General features: G+C 44.7%; 1 protein-coding gene across 1 annotated transcript in view; it reads right to left on the bottom strand.

The window, feature by feature from the left end:
* LOC119404746 (cyclin-D1-binding protein 1 homolog) overlaps positions 1–17,191 on the bottom strand; it is a 70,345-nt gene that overhangs the window by 29,535 nt on the left and 23,619 nt on the right. The window contains exon 7 of the mRNA XM_037671415.2: positions 4,517–4,631. Coding sequence (XP_037527343.1) covers positions 4,517–4,631 — 115 coding nt within the window. The remainder of the gene's footprint in view (positions 1–4,516; positions 4,632–17,191) is intronic.

The following is a 17,191-nucleotide window of genomic DNA, read 5'->3' as shown; positions in this document are numbered from 1 at the left end:
TGTGCATCTTTTGTCTGCATAACAGTGCACGTATAACCACTACATAGTCACATTTCGTCTATGGAATCTCCGGCGAGTGCTACCGGCTGCCTTAGAACAAGAACATACAGTGACTTGGCGATCATGTTGGCAATGCGGCATCGGGGTCAAATTGCCACTTCTCATTTCTTGTGTGCCACCGTGTTAGCTAATAGCTATTCTCTTGTAGTTTGCATGGCCATGCCTTAATTATAAGGACAGCCTTACTACGTTCTACTTTGTGACAATTACTTCGCCAATAGTGTACAAACTCAACCGATCATCAGCTGTGCTAGGCCTGTGCTAGGCCTGGAAAATAGTGCATTTCAACTTCGGAAACACATTTAGAGTATGCGTGAGCACGATTAAGTAAGTTTGCAAGCGCAACTGTTGCAGCAATTGCATTTTCAGTGGGAAGTTTTCGCTCAGGGACCAATCACGCCAGTCGGTCAGGCCGGTTTTGTCGGCACAAAAGCATGAACATAACAGCAAGTTGCTGTTGTCAGTGTTTCCTAGATGTAACATGGCCTGCTGATAAGTCGACCTAATGTTGGCGTCAGTGTCATGCATATCGACGACTTCTCGGCAACGGTGTCACGTCAGCCTAGTGTGCCACCCTTGCTGCAGGCCACCCGCACATTCCCAACCGTGCATAGTCTGCTCCACGAACCTCCTATGCTGCAAAAAACGTTTCCGGCGCTCACCACTAGGATATAGCACATGCGCACTCCGAACATGCAAATGGCGGATTCACAACCGATACCTCTCATATAAGGAGGAATTGAGAGCTTGCACCCTAATGACGTCATGTGAATCAGTCTGCTGATGCCACGATGTGCGCCAAACAGATGGGAAATGCCAGGAGAAAATAACGTTCTAGTTCTTTGCATTTTTAGAGGTTGTTTGGGGCCCTTTAGCATGTGAGAACAACATGCAACCAATTATACTCTAAAAAAAAATGTAAAAATGTTACAACCTTTATGGCTTATCTCGTTCATATTAGCTCTCTGCATTTGATGGTTTCCTTTCAAGAATGCTACAGCATGTGGGACATTAACACTTTCGTGACCGCGGAAAAATCGGTTGTTCTTGTGTAATGCAGAAATTTTTTTTTTCTGGCCACAGAAATTGATTGATGGTAAAGTATAGGGTATCAAATGATAGAGGAAAAATTGTTCTTTCTAACAGTATTAATTTCAAACAACAGATTTATTTTTAATGCTATCAAAAAATATGAAAAAAAATGAATCAAAAAAGAAAAAAAAGTCCATGAAAACATCAATGGTACTATGCACAGGATAAACATTTTAAAAAATCGAAATATACGTTTTGAACGAAAAGCCCTTAAAGAATAAAAGTGCAAATATAAGCTCTGTAAGTACAAAGATTATTCACATACGTACAAAAATATATCCACTAATGCCTGTCATACCACAGTGCGAGGCAGCTTCTCGATGCGGTGAAACAAAGGTTGGCTTACTGTGCGTTGGCTTTTCGAAAATATGCATCCACGCATACCTATTTGTGCGGTTGCATGTCTCTCTGATGACTTCGGTGAAAAACAACAGGAAAAGTCACCATGCAGCATTCCGGAGTGCTAGGTCAAGGTCCACTACGCGCCTTCTTCGCAGAGAAAACTCCACTCTTTCTGCAGCCGGCACTAAATGCTCCAGCCCAAACAAAGTTGACACCTTGCAGATAAGAGCTGTGACCTATAGCACGCACCGGATACGTTTACATCAACGGGCGGCAGCGATAAAACGACCCGAAGAGAGAGCAAACCTTACTGGTGGATGCCTGCTGATGTTCCGGGGTGGTTTGACTCACTATCGCCGTCCGTACTGAAGTTTGACGAACCGAAGTCGTCTTCCGTGTCTGTGCTGCAACCACCATCCAGAGATTGACACTCGGATTCATCGGAATCCGTCGAAATTCGCCGTTTTCATGGAGCACCCGCGAGCGACGTCGACGCCATAACCGAAACCATTAGCGCTCACCTCCCCGACTACGTACGAGCTTTAAAAATCTCCCCAAGGCGGAGAAAAGAAACTCACCAGCGAAACTGATCAAAAACACTCTCTTTTACCCTTTGGATGGCGTTATCTTTGCAGAAGCGCTCAGGGAATGCCGAGATTTGAACTTTGAAGTCGTTACCATACTAACGATTAGAATAGGCACGGTCACGAAAGTGTTAATGACTGGAAAGTACTCGGCATGCAACATTAAAGAAACAAAATGCACACAAACTCTATCATCATCATTATTATATTATTATTATTGCAACATCGTCAGTAGAATGGAATGGCTGAATTAGATATTTGAAAAATGAGTCCTCTAGAAAATAAAGGCAATCCCATTCCAAATTTTATGAGCACCATCTCTAGCCTTTTCAAAAAAACCTAAAATTGATCTAATACACCAGTGAACTGTCACACAATAAGCACCCAAAAAAGAAAGATCAATATAGAATATAACCTCATTAATACGTAGTTGCAACGAATCCCCAACACGAGTCTCACAGAGCCTAATGTATTCGCTGACCGCTTAAGCCGTACTGACTTGTCTTATGCCTACTGGTTAGTGCATACTGTGATCACTTTTTGTCACATAAACATTAGCTGCTCCCCTCGACTTTCTGTGCGGCCGAAGCCAGATGTGCTGCAAAAGGTCTTCCACCTTTTCTGTAGCTGCAAGAACCGGTCAACCAATGATTTCGACTTCAGCGCGATTGTGGCAATGCCTTCAAGGATCAGCGTTGTAAAAGTATGAAGGTGAGACGGTGGCCACCAGCGAACATGTCAGTATGACTTAACGCCGATAACCCTATCATGATAAGTATCTTCTGCTATCTGTTCGGCAGCACGTGTGGCGTAGCGCTTTCATAAGCGTACTGCACGCATTTAATTGGTGACAACATAAGCGTTGCTGACACCATGCTGCCGTTCACTGCACGCATCCTTATGTGGGACCGCTTTCAGCTGCACATCGCTTCGTGGAAACTAAAGCAACTCGCTGTTGCAGAGTAGGCTCAACAAAGTACTCGCCACATTCGTGCACGATCAGGCTCAGCACAAGCGCCAACTGACTACCAGGGCAAATGTGCGCAGCGCTGTTCTATGTGTACTGCACGCCTTAAAAAGGCAACAACTCAAACACTCCACACCATTGATTGTTGCATCCTTGTACAAAACCACTAGTGCGCCGCAGGAACACAGAGTGTCCGTTGCGTCTTTTGCAGGGAGCTCACCTTCTCCACTTAATAAGATACTCGCCGCACCCGTGCATGATCAAGAAGGAAGTGGACATGAATAATGTTTGAAGAACATTCCCACGTGCGGAAAATGCGCATGTACAGTACAGCAAGTGCATAAGCTGGGTGGGCAACATGCTGCAAATACAACTAGCCTGGGACAATCGGCTCCACGCGGTAGCAGGCACCACTAGGGTGACAACCCGTGCTGCGACTCGTGAGACTGTCCCACATTGAGGGCTGTTGTCCCGCGTCCCGCAAGCGATAGCCAAATCTTAAACAATGTCCCGCATTTCACACTTTATTATTATTGTTTGGCAGAGCATTAAATTCAGCAGCTTCTGGCCACAATGTTAGCTGTGAGCACTCTTAATTCCGAAAATGTGAGCTAGCTTCAGGTGCCAGCTGCAAGCACTGTTCCACTGTTACCCCCGATGTGTGTGGCAGGCCCCAGACCAGTTGAACACGCACGTGCTGTCACATTTTTACCACTGGTTGGCAGTGGCAAACTGCTGGAAAGACGATTGGTATGGTGTGGAAACTAAGCCAGAGCTTTTTTGTGGGTGATTAATTTTTTAGTTGCCCAATCTTTATGTAGTAATAACTTTGCTTCGTGTCTGAGCATCTTACAATGATGTATAAAATTGGGTTGTTTACGTAGATATGCACTTGAACTTCCGACTTTGATGAGTTAGCCTACTGCCCTGTTTGAGACATAAAAAAATATTGCAACAAAAACTTCTCTCCAAAAGTTAAAAAATAAGTTCTTTATTTCTAATTTCTCATTGTACTGTGTCAATGATTCGGTACTTTCTGCAACATTAGCTTTGGCACTGCTCTTATTTCTTTGGTGGTAGCAGCGGCGCACGTCAGCAGATGCCAATTCGTTCTTGGTGGTTAATGTGTACTACCGTTTAGCGGGAAGTTATGGCGCATTCCCCTCGGCTACGTATTAATGAGGTTTTATTGCAGTACCCATAATTCAGTAGAAAAAATTGCACAGAACTAAAAAATACAGCATAAAAGGAAGCAAAATCAAACTACCATAAAAGAGAAAATGAAAGCATGCCCCAACACTATGTGTGACTTCCGTTGAACCATATCAACTGATTCATAGCCTCTGTACACCAAAAATGAAAGCAAAATAAGACTGAACATGACAAAAAGGAAATGCTGTCACTGTAGGGTAGAACACTACAAACAGTTGATAAGTGCTTGGCTAAAAAGAATGGACACAACAGCAAGTACCTGGGTTAAGCAATGCCCTCTCCTGTGGAGACCAAGTGAAACGTGGTTGGTTGAGGCCATTGCGGGCAGGCATACGTTGCAGATCCAGTGCCAGTGCTTCATCTTCCTCCATCGACTAGGTCAATAGAGAGGTAGAAAGAATTTATTACTTTGCAAGAAAACGTCAACAATGAGTAAAGTGCAACACCACGAAACATTTCTGAACATAGGCATTTTCTTTGTTGTGCATGTTTCACTTTTGTTGGAATGAAAATAAGTCAGAAAGGAGAAAATCAACAATAATGCGCAAAGTGCTGCCTCTCAGTTTCATTTCCAGTCTGGTCACAAAACACGTTAGTATGGTTTTTTTTTCTACTTGAGTATACAGCAGTTTTCGGAAAGATATTTTAAATTTGTGGGGTTGCACACGCAACCCATTGTCTTCAACGCGGCGGCACCTCAACTTCGCGCTACGTTTGTACACGCAGTGGCGAGGGGGGGTTGCATGGGAGAGGGCATGTGCCGCTCCCGCAGCCCTTCGCGCCCTGGCCGAAGTCGAGATGCCCCGTTTTCCCTCCTTGCACTTTTCTGGAGAGACTCCTCTCCAGACCCCAAGAGACGCGCGCGGCTTTCTTGGGGACCGCCTTGTCTTTCAACTCGAGCAGCAGTGACGACCACAGCTTGATCGAGTCGAGAGCCACCCAGACGCCATCACCCCCTGCGCAACGCCCGGTCTATTGTGAGGAACTTACTGCCTCAGGGCCGGACTGCGAAGCCACGAGAGGTGAGTCGAGCCTTATCGCTCTAAATCTCGTGTGCTTCCCATTTTGTTGTTGTTTCACGTTGTCGTGCGGAACTTCTCCGCCGCTTCGTTTTATCTGTATTTTTATTGCGTTGGTGGCGCTTTTGGCACAATAAACTGTGTCAAGCAAAGAACTCGTCTCTGTTACCACTGGCCTGAAACCCGCCGCGGTCGCAACTTACGCGAACCGCGGGATAGGGGGTCACAGCTCTGACTGTTAGGGCTGCTGCGTAGCACTAGTAGCGAGTAACTACACTCCTCTAGTGCGCTGTGTGATCCAAAGACGGGGCAGTTTCGCACGCGCGGATCTGTTCGTTACAAAGTAACCCCTATAAATTTTACTATTATACTACAGATACAAGTCTCATGTCAGGACAACGCCAATTGGAGCAGCAGTGTCGGCTAACCACTTTTATGCCAATATAACAAACATTACATATATCTATGACTCATCGAGCTATAGACAAGTGTAGCGCGAATGCGCCTATGTATGCACATCATAAGCCTGTAGTGTGCACTTCGTCGCGATGAAACTGATGTCTCTGCTCTAACGTGACTGCTGACGTTGCGTCACACCATGAGCTACACTTAACATGCCAGTGTGCTCGGCGTGCCTGGTAAGCACACGATATGCCCACAACTACTCAATTTACAAGAAGATGTCGAACCACCTTGTAACACTTGGCTCAAAAGCGAAAAATCTGGCACAGTGATGCTACTGAGGACTTCTGATTTGTAGCAATTTTTGGATCAGCAAAATTTTTGTTTTGAAGCACTTTGGAGGAGCAAAAATTGCCATTATGGAGCACTTTAGAGCAGGTAATTTTGCATCTGGGAGTACCCTGGAGCAGGTCATTTCAGACTCTGGAGTACGTCGGAGAAGCATGTTGCATTAACATTTTGACATCAGAATAATTATTCTAGGGCTGTTATGAATGGCTAGACACATATATCGATTGGTTGCAAATCTCACAGAGAAAAAAGTTAGGGCATCTATGCAATAGTGGTGCCAAGACTCTGGAAACAGCGGAGCTGGTGGCGTTCCCCTCCTCCTAACCCTCACATCCCTTCCCCACCCCTTGACATACTACACTATACAAGGCTATGCTATGTTTCACCCCCTCCATTCCTCCTTTCTCTCCTCATCATCCTCACTTCCCTCCTTACCCACACTGCCCTTTCCCATCCCTTGCTAAACTATATCATACAAGGCTATGCTATGCTTCATGCTCTTCCCTCCTCCTCCTTTCCCAACACCCTGCTATACCATATAATACAGGGCTATGCCCTGCTCTACCCTCTCCCTTCCTCCTCACTTCCCTTTCCCACGCCCTTGGAAAACTATACTACAGTATACCAGGCTATGCTATGCTTCACCATTTCCCCTCCTTCTCACCAGCACAGGTTTATCTTTCTTTCTGTTTGTTCCTCTTTCTCTCTGTTTTTCTTTTTTTTTGTCTTTCTTTTTTCTCTTTCTATCTTGTTATTGTTCTCTTGCCCATAGCAATGCAATCATATGGTTGCCATGAATTCTTCTTCTGTCAGCGTGCCTGGATAGCCGAGTGGTTACGACACTGGCTTTCGGACCGTGGATACCCGGGTTGGAATCCTGCCTCGCCAAGAAGTCCTATTTTGTTTTATTTACTTATTCTCTACCTCTTCCTCTCCACTTCTCTTCTCATCTTTTCTTTCCTCCAACGCGTTGCTAGGCGACGCATGGTGACGTCATCGCTCGGCTATGAAAGGCGCAGTTTCTGCGAATGCCGCCCAATCTATTGTGTAGGAAAAACAGCGCTAAATACGGACGAGGACCAAGGAAGACACGACACAGGCACTGCGTTGTTTTTCCTTCACAATGATGAACCACCAACTGGCACAAGTTTCTCTTCCAGCACCGGATCTAACTCAAGCTGACCTTCCGACAGTGGGCCTTCTGATGCCAGGGCCGGCAGAGAGCAACGGGCCCACTACTGAGAGCTGTGCATATTAAAACAGAATAGCGGCTGCTCCGACCAGGAGACAACCCGCCTTTATTAATCAGATCACATTTTAAAGAAAAGCAACCAAGAGATTTATATGTGGATCCTCCCACTCACATTGTCCAAAGGAACGGAATTCTTTTTTTTTTTTAACACGAAAGTCTTTTATGCCGGTGTCCACCAAGACCTTCATGACGCATTTCGTCAGGGAAATATGTCAGCAAAATGAATGTCATCAGATGGCAAAGAAAAAAACAATAAGAAAAAGTTCCGTTCACAGGAGTTGAACCAATGACCTCTCGGTCCGCTACGATGACTGGCGGTCGTTTAGCCCACTGAGCTACCGCCAAACACACAACGGAGGCTACATGAACGCACCTTTTATCTTTCACACTTACTTTCACAGTGCTATTGGATGGATGGATGCTATGAGCGTTCCCTTTCTAACGGGGCGTTGACATGTGTGCCATCAGGCTCGGAAAAAAAAAAAAAGCGCCTTTGCTACAAACGGCCCATTCGGCGCGTTTCCAAGAGAAGTGTATTTTCGTCAACACTTCAACACACCGCGAGGTGGTGGCTTTAGCCCAAGCCTCGCTCATAGCATCCATCCATATCTAAAAGTAGCTCTCTGACGATCGTCTGGCTGTCACACCGCATTCCCTGCTCGCCCTGTGAAAATTAACCGCCAGGCTAGAGGGAAGACACGACGCACGTAGCGTTTCTCTTCGCGTTTGACAACGCTTTGAAGGAGTGCATATGGAGTATCAGTGTTTATTATGTGCTTGTTGATGCCATATTAGCGCGGGATTCACCATATGCAGTGTCTACGTATATGTTAAGAACTTCAGCTACCGCGAAGGTTAAATCATGATCATGGGCGTTAGTGGTCGGTACGGAGACGTGCCACTAGGCGTCAATGTGAGTGTGTCCACATAAAGCGGTGCTATATCTGCCAAACAACAGTAGACATTGTACGAGCTCTCATATACCAATGCACAATAAACAACCAACTACTTCTGTGACGACACGTTTCACTTTCATGTTATACTGATTCCTATGACAGAGGGATCAGCCATCTCTTCTTTTTTTACGGCAAGCGCGATAGATACATATTTGGACGTGCTGGTGGAAGTAAGTAAGAAAGACCTCATCTGGATGGAGATTCAAGGAGAAAGTATTTGACAAGTGTCTGCGTGTTCCCACCGTTCGCGTTGCTGTTCTATGGGCGTAAAATTCCATTTTGTACTATGTATGTCTTGCTAAGTCTCCCCAATTTCGTTCCGAAATTTGCAGAAACAGAAGTGACAAACATTTTAGCGGCACGCATGTAGTTATCACTAAAGATTGCCTTAATAACATGCCGTGCGCCGCTTGCAACGAGCTACGAGCAGCGTTTCTGCAACATACGACGTCAGCCGACGAATCGCAGTCGCACCTGATCGTCACCGATTGGCCTCGAAGTCACGAGGCTCTGCAAGAGCGCGCTTTGCTGTCGAGCCAACTTGCTTAACCCCTTAAGTGCTTTATTTTTTTGAAAATTTCCCAACCAAAAGTGCCTATTTTTTTTATTGCTGATTTCGAATCTGATTGTACTAAAAAATAGCTAGTCGATGTTAAAAAAATATTTGTACCACATACTTAGTCAAATCAAAACACGGAATAACGCAAGGGGGCCTGTTGCAGCTCCTGCCCCAAAAGCGAGTTTCCTTTCTCAATTTTTTCCCGTTTTCTCCTCGCTTCCGAGAGCAAACGAAGCACATTTGAAGAAACTGTTGAATATATTCCATAAGGTCATCTGGCAATGACAAGTTGAAAGTCTTGCCTGGAATGACCAAGAATGGAAAGCGAGGAGGCTTCACAGGAGGATTGCCCGCATCAAGCAGGATCCACTGGCGAGCACTCGCGATGTTCGCTTCCGAGCTGTTTTCATCATCACCGGAGGAGATGCTCAATTCACCGCCTTCGCTGTCTTCACTTCCGGACACAAGATAAACATCTGTATCCGAATGATCATCACTCGAATAAGATGACGAAAACGAAAAGCCTCTTTTCGTGTTGACGAGCCAGTTATGCATAGGTGCCCGCCACCGCAAGCCATCTTTTCATACAAAAACCGCGCTCTTTCCGCAGGAGAAAAATAAACTGCCAAGTAAATGCTGCCATCTGGTGGATTACACGCAATCTAAGCTGTAGAAGAGCGCCTCTTGCCCTGAACGCTAGAGGGGAGTACCTATTCCGCTAGGACGAGCTCTGCTCATCCAAAGCAGTTTGGGGACAGTTTGGGCAGGACGAGCTCTGCTCGTCCAAAGCAGTTAAGGGGTTAACAGAAGCTGCATCGGTACTGTGCATGGCGCCATGGCTGAAGTAATCAGGACGCACATGCAAGCACTGTTTCGTTTATGGAATAATCTTTTCTCCATGGTTGTAACTTTGGTGGCCTCAAGATCATGCTTCACATATTTTGACGCGCTGGCAGAGCGATTGCGGGCGATAGACACAGCCAAACCCAAGGCTCTGGCGCAGTTTGGCGCAACTTAAGTCGATTTTATCACGATGTAGCAGTAAATGCAATTTGGCGCACTTTGGCGCAGGAGTGGAATCACTGGGCATAGGTTGCTACTGCCCAACTGCTTCGCAAGAAACTGATTCCCACAATGCGTGAGATCTGCTGAATTTTCTTCCATGACCATTCGAAATTACAGTGGTAACATAAATATGAACCTCTAGTGTCTGCCATCTTTTCCTCTGAAAGACCATAAAAACGACGCCTTGGCACATGCTCAGCGCAAGTTAAGAGATTTTTACTAAAATGTAGCAGGATGAAACAGGCTTCACTTCTCGGTGAAGTTTGGCGCAGCTATCACGTCAATGCTACAGTCAACGAAACAAAGATACCATGTTTTCTGCATTTTTTGGAAGTTTCCATCAACCATCTCATTTAGTCCCTCGCAGCATGCCCTTTTTGCACCCTGCTTGCTGTATCACTATCGGTCTTCCCATGTATGGTCTGCTGGTCTTCACTAACATGTATGGTTCTAGCCTTTTCTGTATTATATTGAAGAGGAGTTTAGTGATGTGATATATTAAAGGGACCCTGTAACACCTTTCTAGGATTATCATAGAATGAACTTACAAATGCACGTTGCCGCAAAGATACCCTTCCACAAAATTATTTTGAATGTATCAAGTATAAGCGGAGCCACTGCACAAGCAAAGCGCTTTCTCCCCTCTTTCTTTGCAAGAATATACTGGAAACTTCACCGCTATCTGCACTGCCAGGTATTGACGAGGAGCGCAGAAAGAGAGAGACACCTGCAGTGTGATGCACATCACCCTGTGAGTGCATTTCTCTTTGTGTTCTTCGTCAATACCTAGCAGCGCAGACAGCAATGAAGTCATACCAACTAACCCCTGTTAGAGCCTTGTTCGCAAGTTCGCTGGATGAGAAGGCGGCGATGGGAAGCCAAAAATTATGTCGCCACATATCATGACCTTGTGCATGGCCTTTCATTTTTTTCTTTGAATATTTTGGCTGCTACTTATTGTTCAGGTGCGTACAATGTCAGCATGTGGCAACTGCGGTAACTACACAATGCAGCATGTGGTCTCCAAGAACATTCACTAGCTGACCGTTCATAAGATCAGTGAATACCTCTTGGGCCCAGTTGCTGCATACCGTATTTTCTGGCATATAACCCGCACCAAAAAACAGAAATATGAGCTTAAAAAGTGGGGGTGCATGTTATATGCAGGGGTTATGTGCATTTTTTTCTGTAGAGTTAAAGTTACAGGTGCAGGTCATATGCAAGAAAATACGGTAATTGGTGACAACATTGCCAAGGAAAGACCAAGTGATTTTTGGCTGTATCTGATATGAAATTGTTAATTCCCTGCTACATGTGGTGCAATAATATTTGGCTCGCATGTACACAGGAGCCATCACTGCAGATCAGCAATGTTCAAAAAATGTTGCAGGGCACCTTTCAGGCTATGGTTCTATAATATTTAAAATATACTTTTGCATCTTTCTTATCATCATCATCCTCAGCCAATAGATCTTATGCAAAACTGCTGTCATTTGTCCGAGGTTTGACAAAGCTACCGATTCCGCGCCATGTTGAAGGCTTGTGTCTGAATTGTATTGCTGTTGGTGCTATAACTTCTTGCTGGTATGTGCTTTGATAGTGGGCAATCGGGGCATAAAAATATCAGATGAATGTGTAAGAGCCTGTACACGTCACCAGCATTTCCAAGTTGTTACGTGTAAAGAACTGCCTCACAACGAGAACGAAGGTACAAGTTTGTCACCGAGTTACATGTTAGCCTGTCGTCGTTCGGAATGAAGCTTTGCGCTAGGTTATAAATTTTGTCTGTTTTCAGTGTAGTAAATAAAGCGTTGTTAGCTATCTGAATGCCATGCGTGTAGTGTAGGATGGTTGTGAGGAGGCTTTAGCGCGCAACACGGCTAGGCAGCGATGACGGTAAGAAAGAGCTGTTGACCCGTTTCAAAGCTTATTTCATAAAGGACAGCCTACACGACCTGATGTATTGTGCATCTAATTTTAAATAAAATGTTATCCTGTTTTTTTATTTTTGAAACAAGAAACATTTCGCTTTTGTAGTCACCGGCATATGTTATGCATAGAATTAATGCACAATTAAAATGTAAAAAAGGTTTGGGTTCTCACGCATGTCAAAAGTGAACAGGAAAAGTGTTAGTTGCTCCAAGAAGTAGGTGCCGATTAGCTGGTATTCTATTGAACATCCTTCCGACATGTGCTCGTAAATAACACGCTACGACAAAAATATTTGTGTTCACATCGTCGCTTTCGAGGTCAGCTGGCGCCTTACAATTTGAACCCGTAGCAGCAAGGCAGTTTTGTGTCACTGACTAAACACTTGCGAATCCATTTGAGCGTGTAACCAATGATAGCGCACCCACAGTCAAATGTAACACATTTGCTGGAACAAAATTTTTTTGCATCTTTTAACATTTCATAGCACACGGGGGTTGATAGTTTTTCCGAAGGTGGATCAGCTTCTGGTAGAACCGGATATGTGCTCTTCTTGGGGTATAAATAAAAAGAAAAGTAGGTGGGAGGGGGGTCAGGCCATCCGAGCCCCTCTCTGATTTTGGCAGTGATAGCACATGAAATGCTTGAAAAATACGCATAGTGAAGCAATATGCGTGAAGCATCCCACCAAATGTTACCTTGTTACTCCCATCCCACTAAACATTGCTCCACAATCGAAAACAAACTACAAACAACACGCTGCACAAGTGATCCGTTCGCTGAGAATCGAAGACATGCACGAGCTACCTCTCTACCATGTAATTGTTATCACAATGTAAAAAACGAAGTAATGGTGTCAACAGCAGCGCAGGCACGTGCGAGTAGCCGCGATGCAGCTTTGAAGCTCGTACACGAAGACGGTTTGTCACCACACAGGGCGCGTAAACTGTCTCGTTGAGGCATCGCAGAAAGAGAGTTCTCTGATGAGTGCCGATGCTGTCACATACCGCATCTATTAAGAACGGCGAACGTAAACATGGCATTAGTCGCAGGCAGTAGACAGAGCAACGGAATGATATGCCGCTTCTCGTCGGCCGCGAGGAAATCTAATAACATGGAGTTTAGTTTCCAGCAAAACATTCTGCAGCAACCCAATTTCCTCATTCTGAGCAACACGAACACATGAAAATATGTCGACACTGCCGTTCCTATCAGCCACCACACGTCGATACGTACGCTCCGTGTGTGCACATGCAGAGCACTCTTGGCCTTCAATATGGTGGAAATGCGCACGGCGGCTGCTAGATGGCAGCAGATTTCGCATAAGGTCTATTCTATGCCCACCGTAGGACAAAGGCTCTTCCCAATGATCTCTAATCTACCTCATTTTGCATGAGTAACTGAACCTGCAGGTAAGTGATGTAAAGCTGATCTACCTTCATCCTCCAACACATATTCAATGTTTACACAAAGCTCTTCCTACACTTTATTTAAAAAAAATTTTTTCTGTGTATTTCTTTCATATTTTCATTCAATGTCTACACAAAGCTCTTCCTACATTTCATTTAAAAAACTTTTTTCTGTGTCTTTCTTCCTTATTTTCTTGATGTCCTCCACCAATCGTATCTTTCTCTTTGAATTGCTCTCTTCAATTTGTTTACATTGTTCCGTTATGTACTCTTTTAAGCTCAGTAACAGCAAGCAGCTAGACTGTGTTGTGGTAGCGTAGCATTAGGATTTGGTGTGTTAAAAGTGGCAAGGATAGGCAAATGGTGCAGTACTTTGCAGCAACAAGCCGTTCCCACAGTAGCAAGCAATCTGGCCATCATGGAAGCACTTAAGGGGGTATGGTAAGGTAGATCGACCAAAAAAGCGATTTTTTGATTTCATTACTAAAAAATAATAAACACTCTGAGGAGCAAAATGATACATTAGCGAGCACGTTTGGATGCTCCAAGCCCTTTAAAAATGGCACCAAAGATCGCGTCTCCTAACGGATACACAGGCTCTTTTCCATCACTGTTTCTGCGTGCATGCATTTTTAAAATAACTATGGCTATATCAGTTGAATATATTCACTTCCTACCATTTTCATATTTTTGATAGCAGATTTTCCCACCAAAATGCTTTTTTTAGCGTAAGTATTGCTGTACGTCGTGAGCACGTTTGCGCATGTTCTTAAACATAAAATCATGCTTTTCTTACACTCAGTTTTTTGAAAATTTTCCAAGTTGATGTACCTTTTCTGGAAAACTATCCAACCGATCGTGCTCAAATTTTCTCAGTTATACCTAAATCCCTTCCAAATAGTCTGAAGCTAAAACTTTGAAAAACTGTTCAATTTATGATCAAGAAAGAAAAAGATTAATTGGAGAGTCTCACTCACGGCACATGACAAGTGAGGACAATATTCTTTTTTTTTGTGAGATAAATGCAGGAGCCTATTTTTATAGGTTCAGATTAATAACAATACCATGTTGAATAACGGTGCCAAATTTCACGGTCGTACTGTTTTTTGGATTTTGAGAAAAGGTACATTTAACAGTGATGCTACCGAGGACTTCTGATTTGGAGCAATTTTCGGAGCAGCAAAATTTTCATATTGGACCACTTTGGAGCAGCAAGAATTTCCGTTTGGAGCAGGTACTTTTGCATCTGGGAGCACTCTGAAGCAGCTAATTTCACATTTGTAGTACACTGGAGAACCAAGTTGTATTTACATTCAAGCACCTCAATAATTATTATGGGGCTCTTATGAACAGTTAGAAATATTTCAATTCATTGCAAACCTCAGGAGAAATTTCAGCAGCGCTTCTTATTTCACTCGATATTGCAAAGATAAGGGCATCATGCAGTTGAGTGTTCTGAAATAACCTCTCCAGCTATTATTTTTGACACTGGCAAATAGAATACTGGAGCAATCAAATTGTACTTTATGAAATCAGACTCTAAATACGTCTATGCAGTTATCAGCAGACTTGGTTGACAAACGCCGCGACGTACAACAGTGCCTCAATTCTAGAGTCACACGTTACCTAATGCATTCCCCTAAGACGACTCCAAGGTGAGAGCCAGGTTCTTTTCTTCTCAATCGATTGTACTGCTGGGCGTAACATGACGTCACTTAGCTAGCCTCAAAAAGCCAACCTCCCCCGACACTCCCTTCCCTCTTTCTGAAGCCTCTCTGTGCTGTAGCAAGAGCATTCTCGCAGTGCTTCCAGACTATCGTTGTACTATCAGCGGGGTGCCTGGCAGATGGAGAGCAGCTTAAAGCCTAGCTTCCGCAAAAGTGTCCGAAAATGCGTTCAACGGGGGACTACATAATTTAACAAACTTCGTTTTCATTTTACAGCGAAGCTGTTTATGGCCAGGACATTCCATTTGTACGTCGAAAACCCCCTAGTGCCCTCTAGGGTTCAGTGCAAAAAGAAAAAAAAAAAACTCTTAGGGTATCTTATGCATTCGCCTAAGACGACTGGGAGGCGAAAGCCAGCTCTTTTTTTTTTTTGCTCCCAAAGCGACGATGTCATGTGATGACGTCGTCACGTGGCGTCACAGTGTATGACGTCATGATGACGTCACAAATTTTGGCGATGCAGAGATGAAGCAAGGTGGCCAGCTCCATCGCACAGAGGGTGTATGCGATAACATCACCCCGCGTGCGACGCGCCTGCCGTCGATTGCTGATCAAACAAGAGAGGAAATGTCCTGCCCGTCTTTCGTAAGGAGCATGCAGGGACACCAGAGGAGGCGGGGGCTGCGATGCTCGAAGAGCGCAGCCGATGGCGTGCACGCTATCTCAAGGCATCGGGAGACGGCTTGTAAACTTGCTGTGCTCTCAATGCTCACTTTGTGTTAAGAGAACTGACAGCACGAAAAGCGCTTCGGTCACTACAGCGACCATGTTCCCTTAAACCAGCGTTTTGTTGAGTTACACGATATCGAACCCAAAACAATTAGCTGCTAGCCTTACTTCGTATAACAATTCAATTTCTTGGTATCGCATTCACTGCTTCGCAAACTGCGATTTTTTTTTATGTAACCTAGTGACCCTGCAAAGTGAGGGGAGGACAAGTAATACGACGTAACCGCTTCACAGTGGGCCCTCCGACGCCAGGGCCGTCATCAACGGGCCCGCTACCGACAGCTGTGCACATTAAAACCGAATTGCGGCTGCTCCGACTAGGAGGCATGCTTTTTATTAATGACATAACATTTTCAAAGAAGCACGCAAGAGATTCGAATTGGTACCCTAGCACTCACGAGCTCGAAAGGGCAGAACCTGTTAGGGGGTACTTACCGCAAGAGCAATTACAAACCCGGATGTGCTGGTGGAAAGAATTACGAAAAAGCTCTTCTGGATGATCTTGCATGGAAGCAAAGCACGAAAAATTCGATATTGTTCCATATATCTATTGCAAGCATTCCAGATTTCATTCCACGATATCCCGAGATATAAGGGAGAAATTTTTAGCGCCACGTGTGTAGTTATTACTGAACATTGCTTTAATTTAGGGGTGTGCTAATAGTAAAATTTCACCTCGAATCGAATTCGAATCAAATAGTGCCGAATAGTGTCCAAAAATATCGAACATCAAATCGAATATCGAATAGTATACTTGCACGAAATGTGTACCGCCAGTTACGGCAAAACGATGGAAAAATCAGGGAGGCTACGGCGTGCCGACAGTTTTATTACGCACTTGTTCGAGAGTGACCTTTGTTTCAGTTTTTATGGGCGCGCAAGCATGTTGATAGAAGAGCCGCCACTTCAGTCAGCAGCGCCACTCCTAATCTCCTAACAGAGGGGGGTACTGTAGTTAGCTTTTCCCTCATGGTCGTGCAATACGGCTCATCTGACAACGGTAATGTTGTGCTTCATCGCCATGTGTGCTCCGGGCCCAAACATCTTCGGGCGCTCCTTCACAGCAGCGTTTTAACTGCGTGCCGAAATGAAGGAAGCTTCTGAACGAATGGTTCGGTGTGGCAGTGGAGACTGCCGAATGTGAACAAATTTTTACAAGCAACACCAATGACCGATGGTTTCGCAGGCCAAAGTCAGGACGTTTTACGGCGCTTGCGGCATGCGCGGCCGACTACACAAGAAGTCCGTGCCTTCGTTTCGGGAACAAAGTTGTGAAGGCCTTGACAGTTTTCTCATGTGTTTTTCTACGAGCGGAAATGACATAATCTCCTTTAAGATCAACATGCGCTCGCTTTTGAACCAGCATGTCAGTGAAAGTTTTAACGAAAGGCCTACTGTAACGACGTTAGCGTTATAGTTTTCGCCACCCCACCCTAACCAAGTTGCACCATTGGCCTTTGTCGCGTTGTAGATATTCGTCCTGTCGAATTACTCGAAACTTCGATTACTAGTATTCGAAAGTCGAATCGAATTATT

This window comes from Rhipicephalus sanguineus, chromosome 1 (assembly GCF_013339695.2).
Source record: "Rhipicephalus sanguineus isolate Rsan-2018 chromosome 1, BIME_Rsan_1.4, whole genome shotgun sequence".
Lineage (NCBI taxonomy): Eukaryota > Metazoa > Arthropoda > Arachnida > Ixodida > Ixodidae > Rhipicephalus > Rhipicephalus sanguineus.
This window is presented reverse-complemented; position numbering and strand designations above follow the sequence as displayed.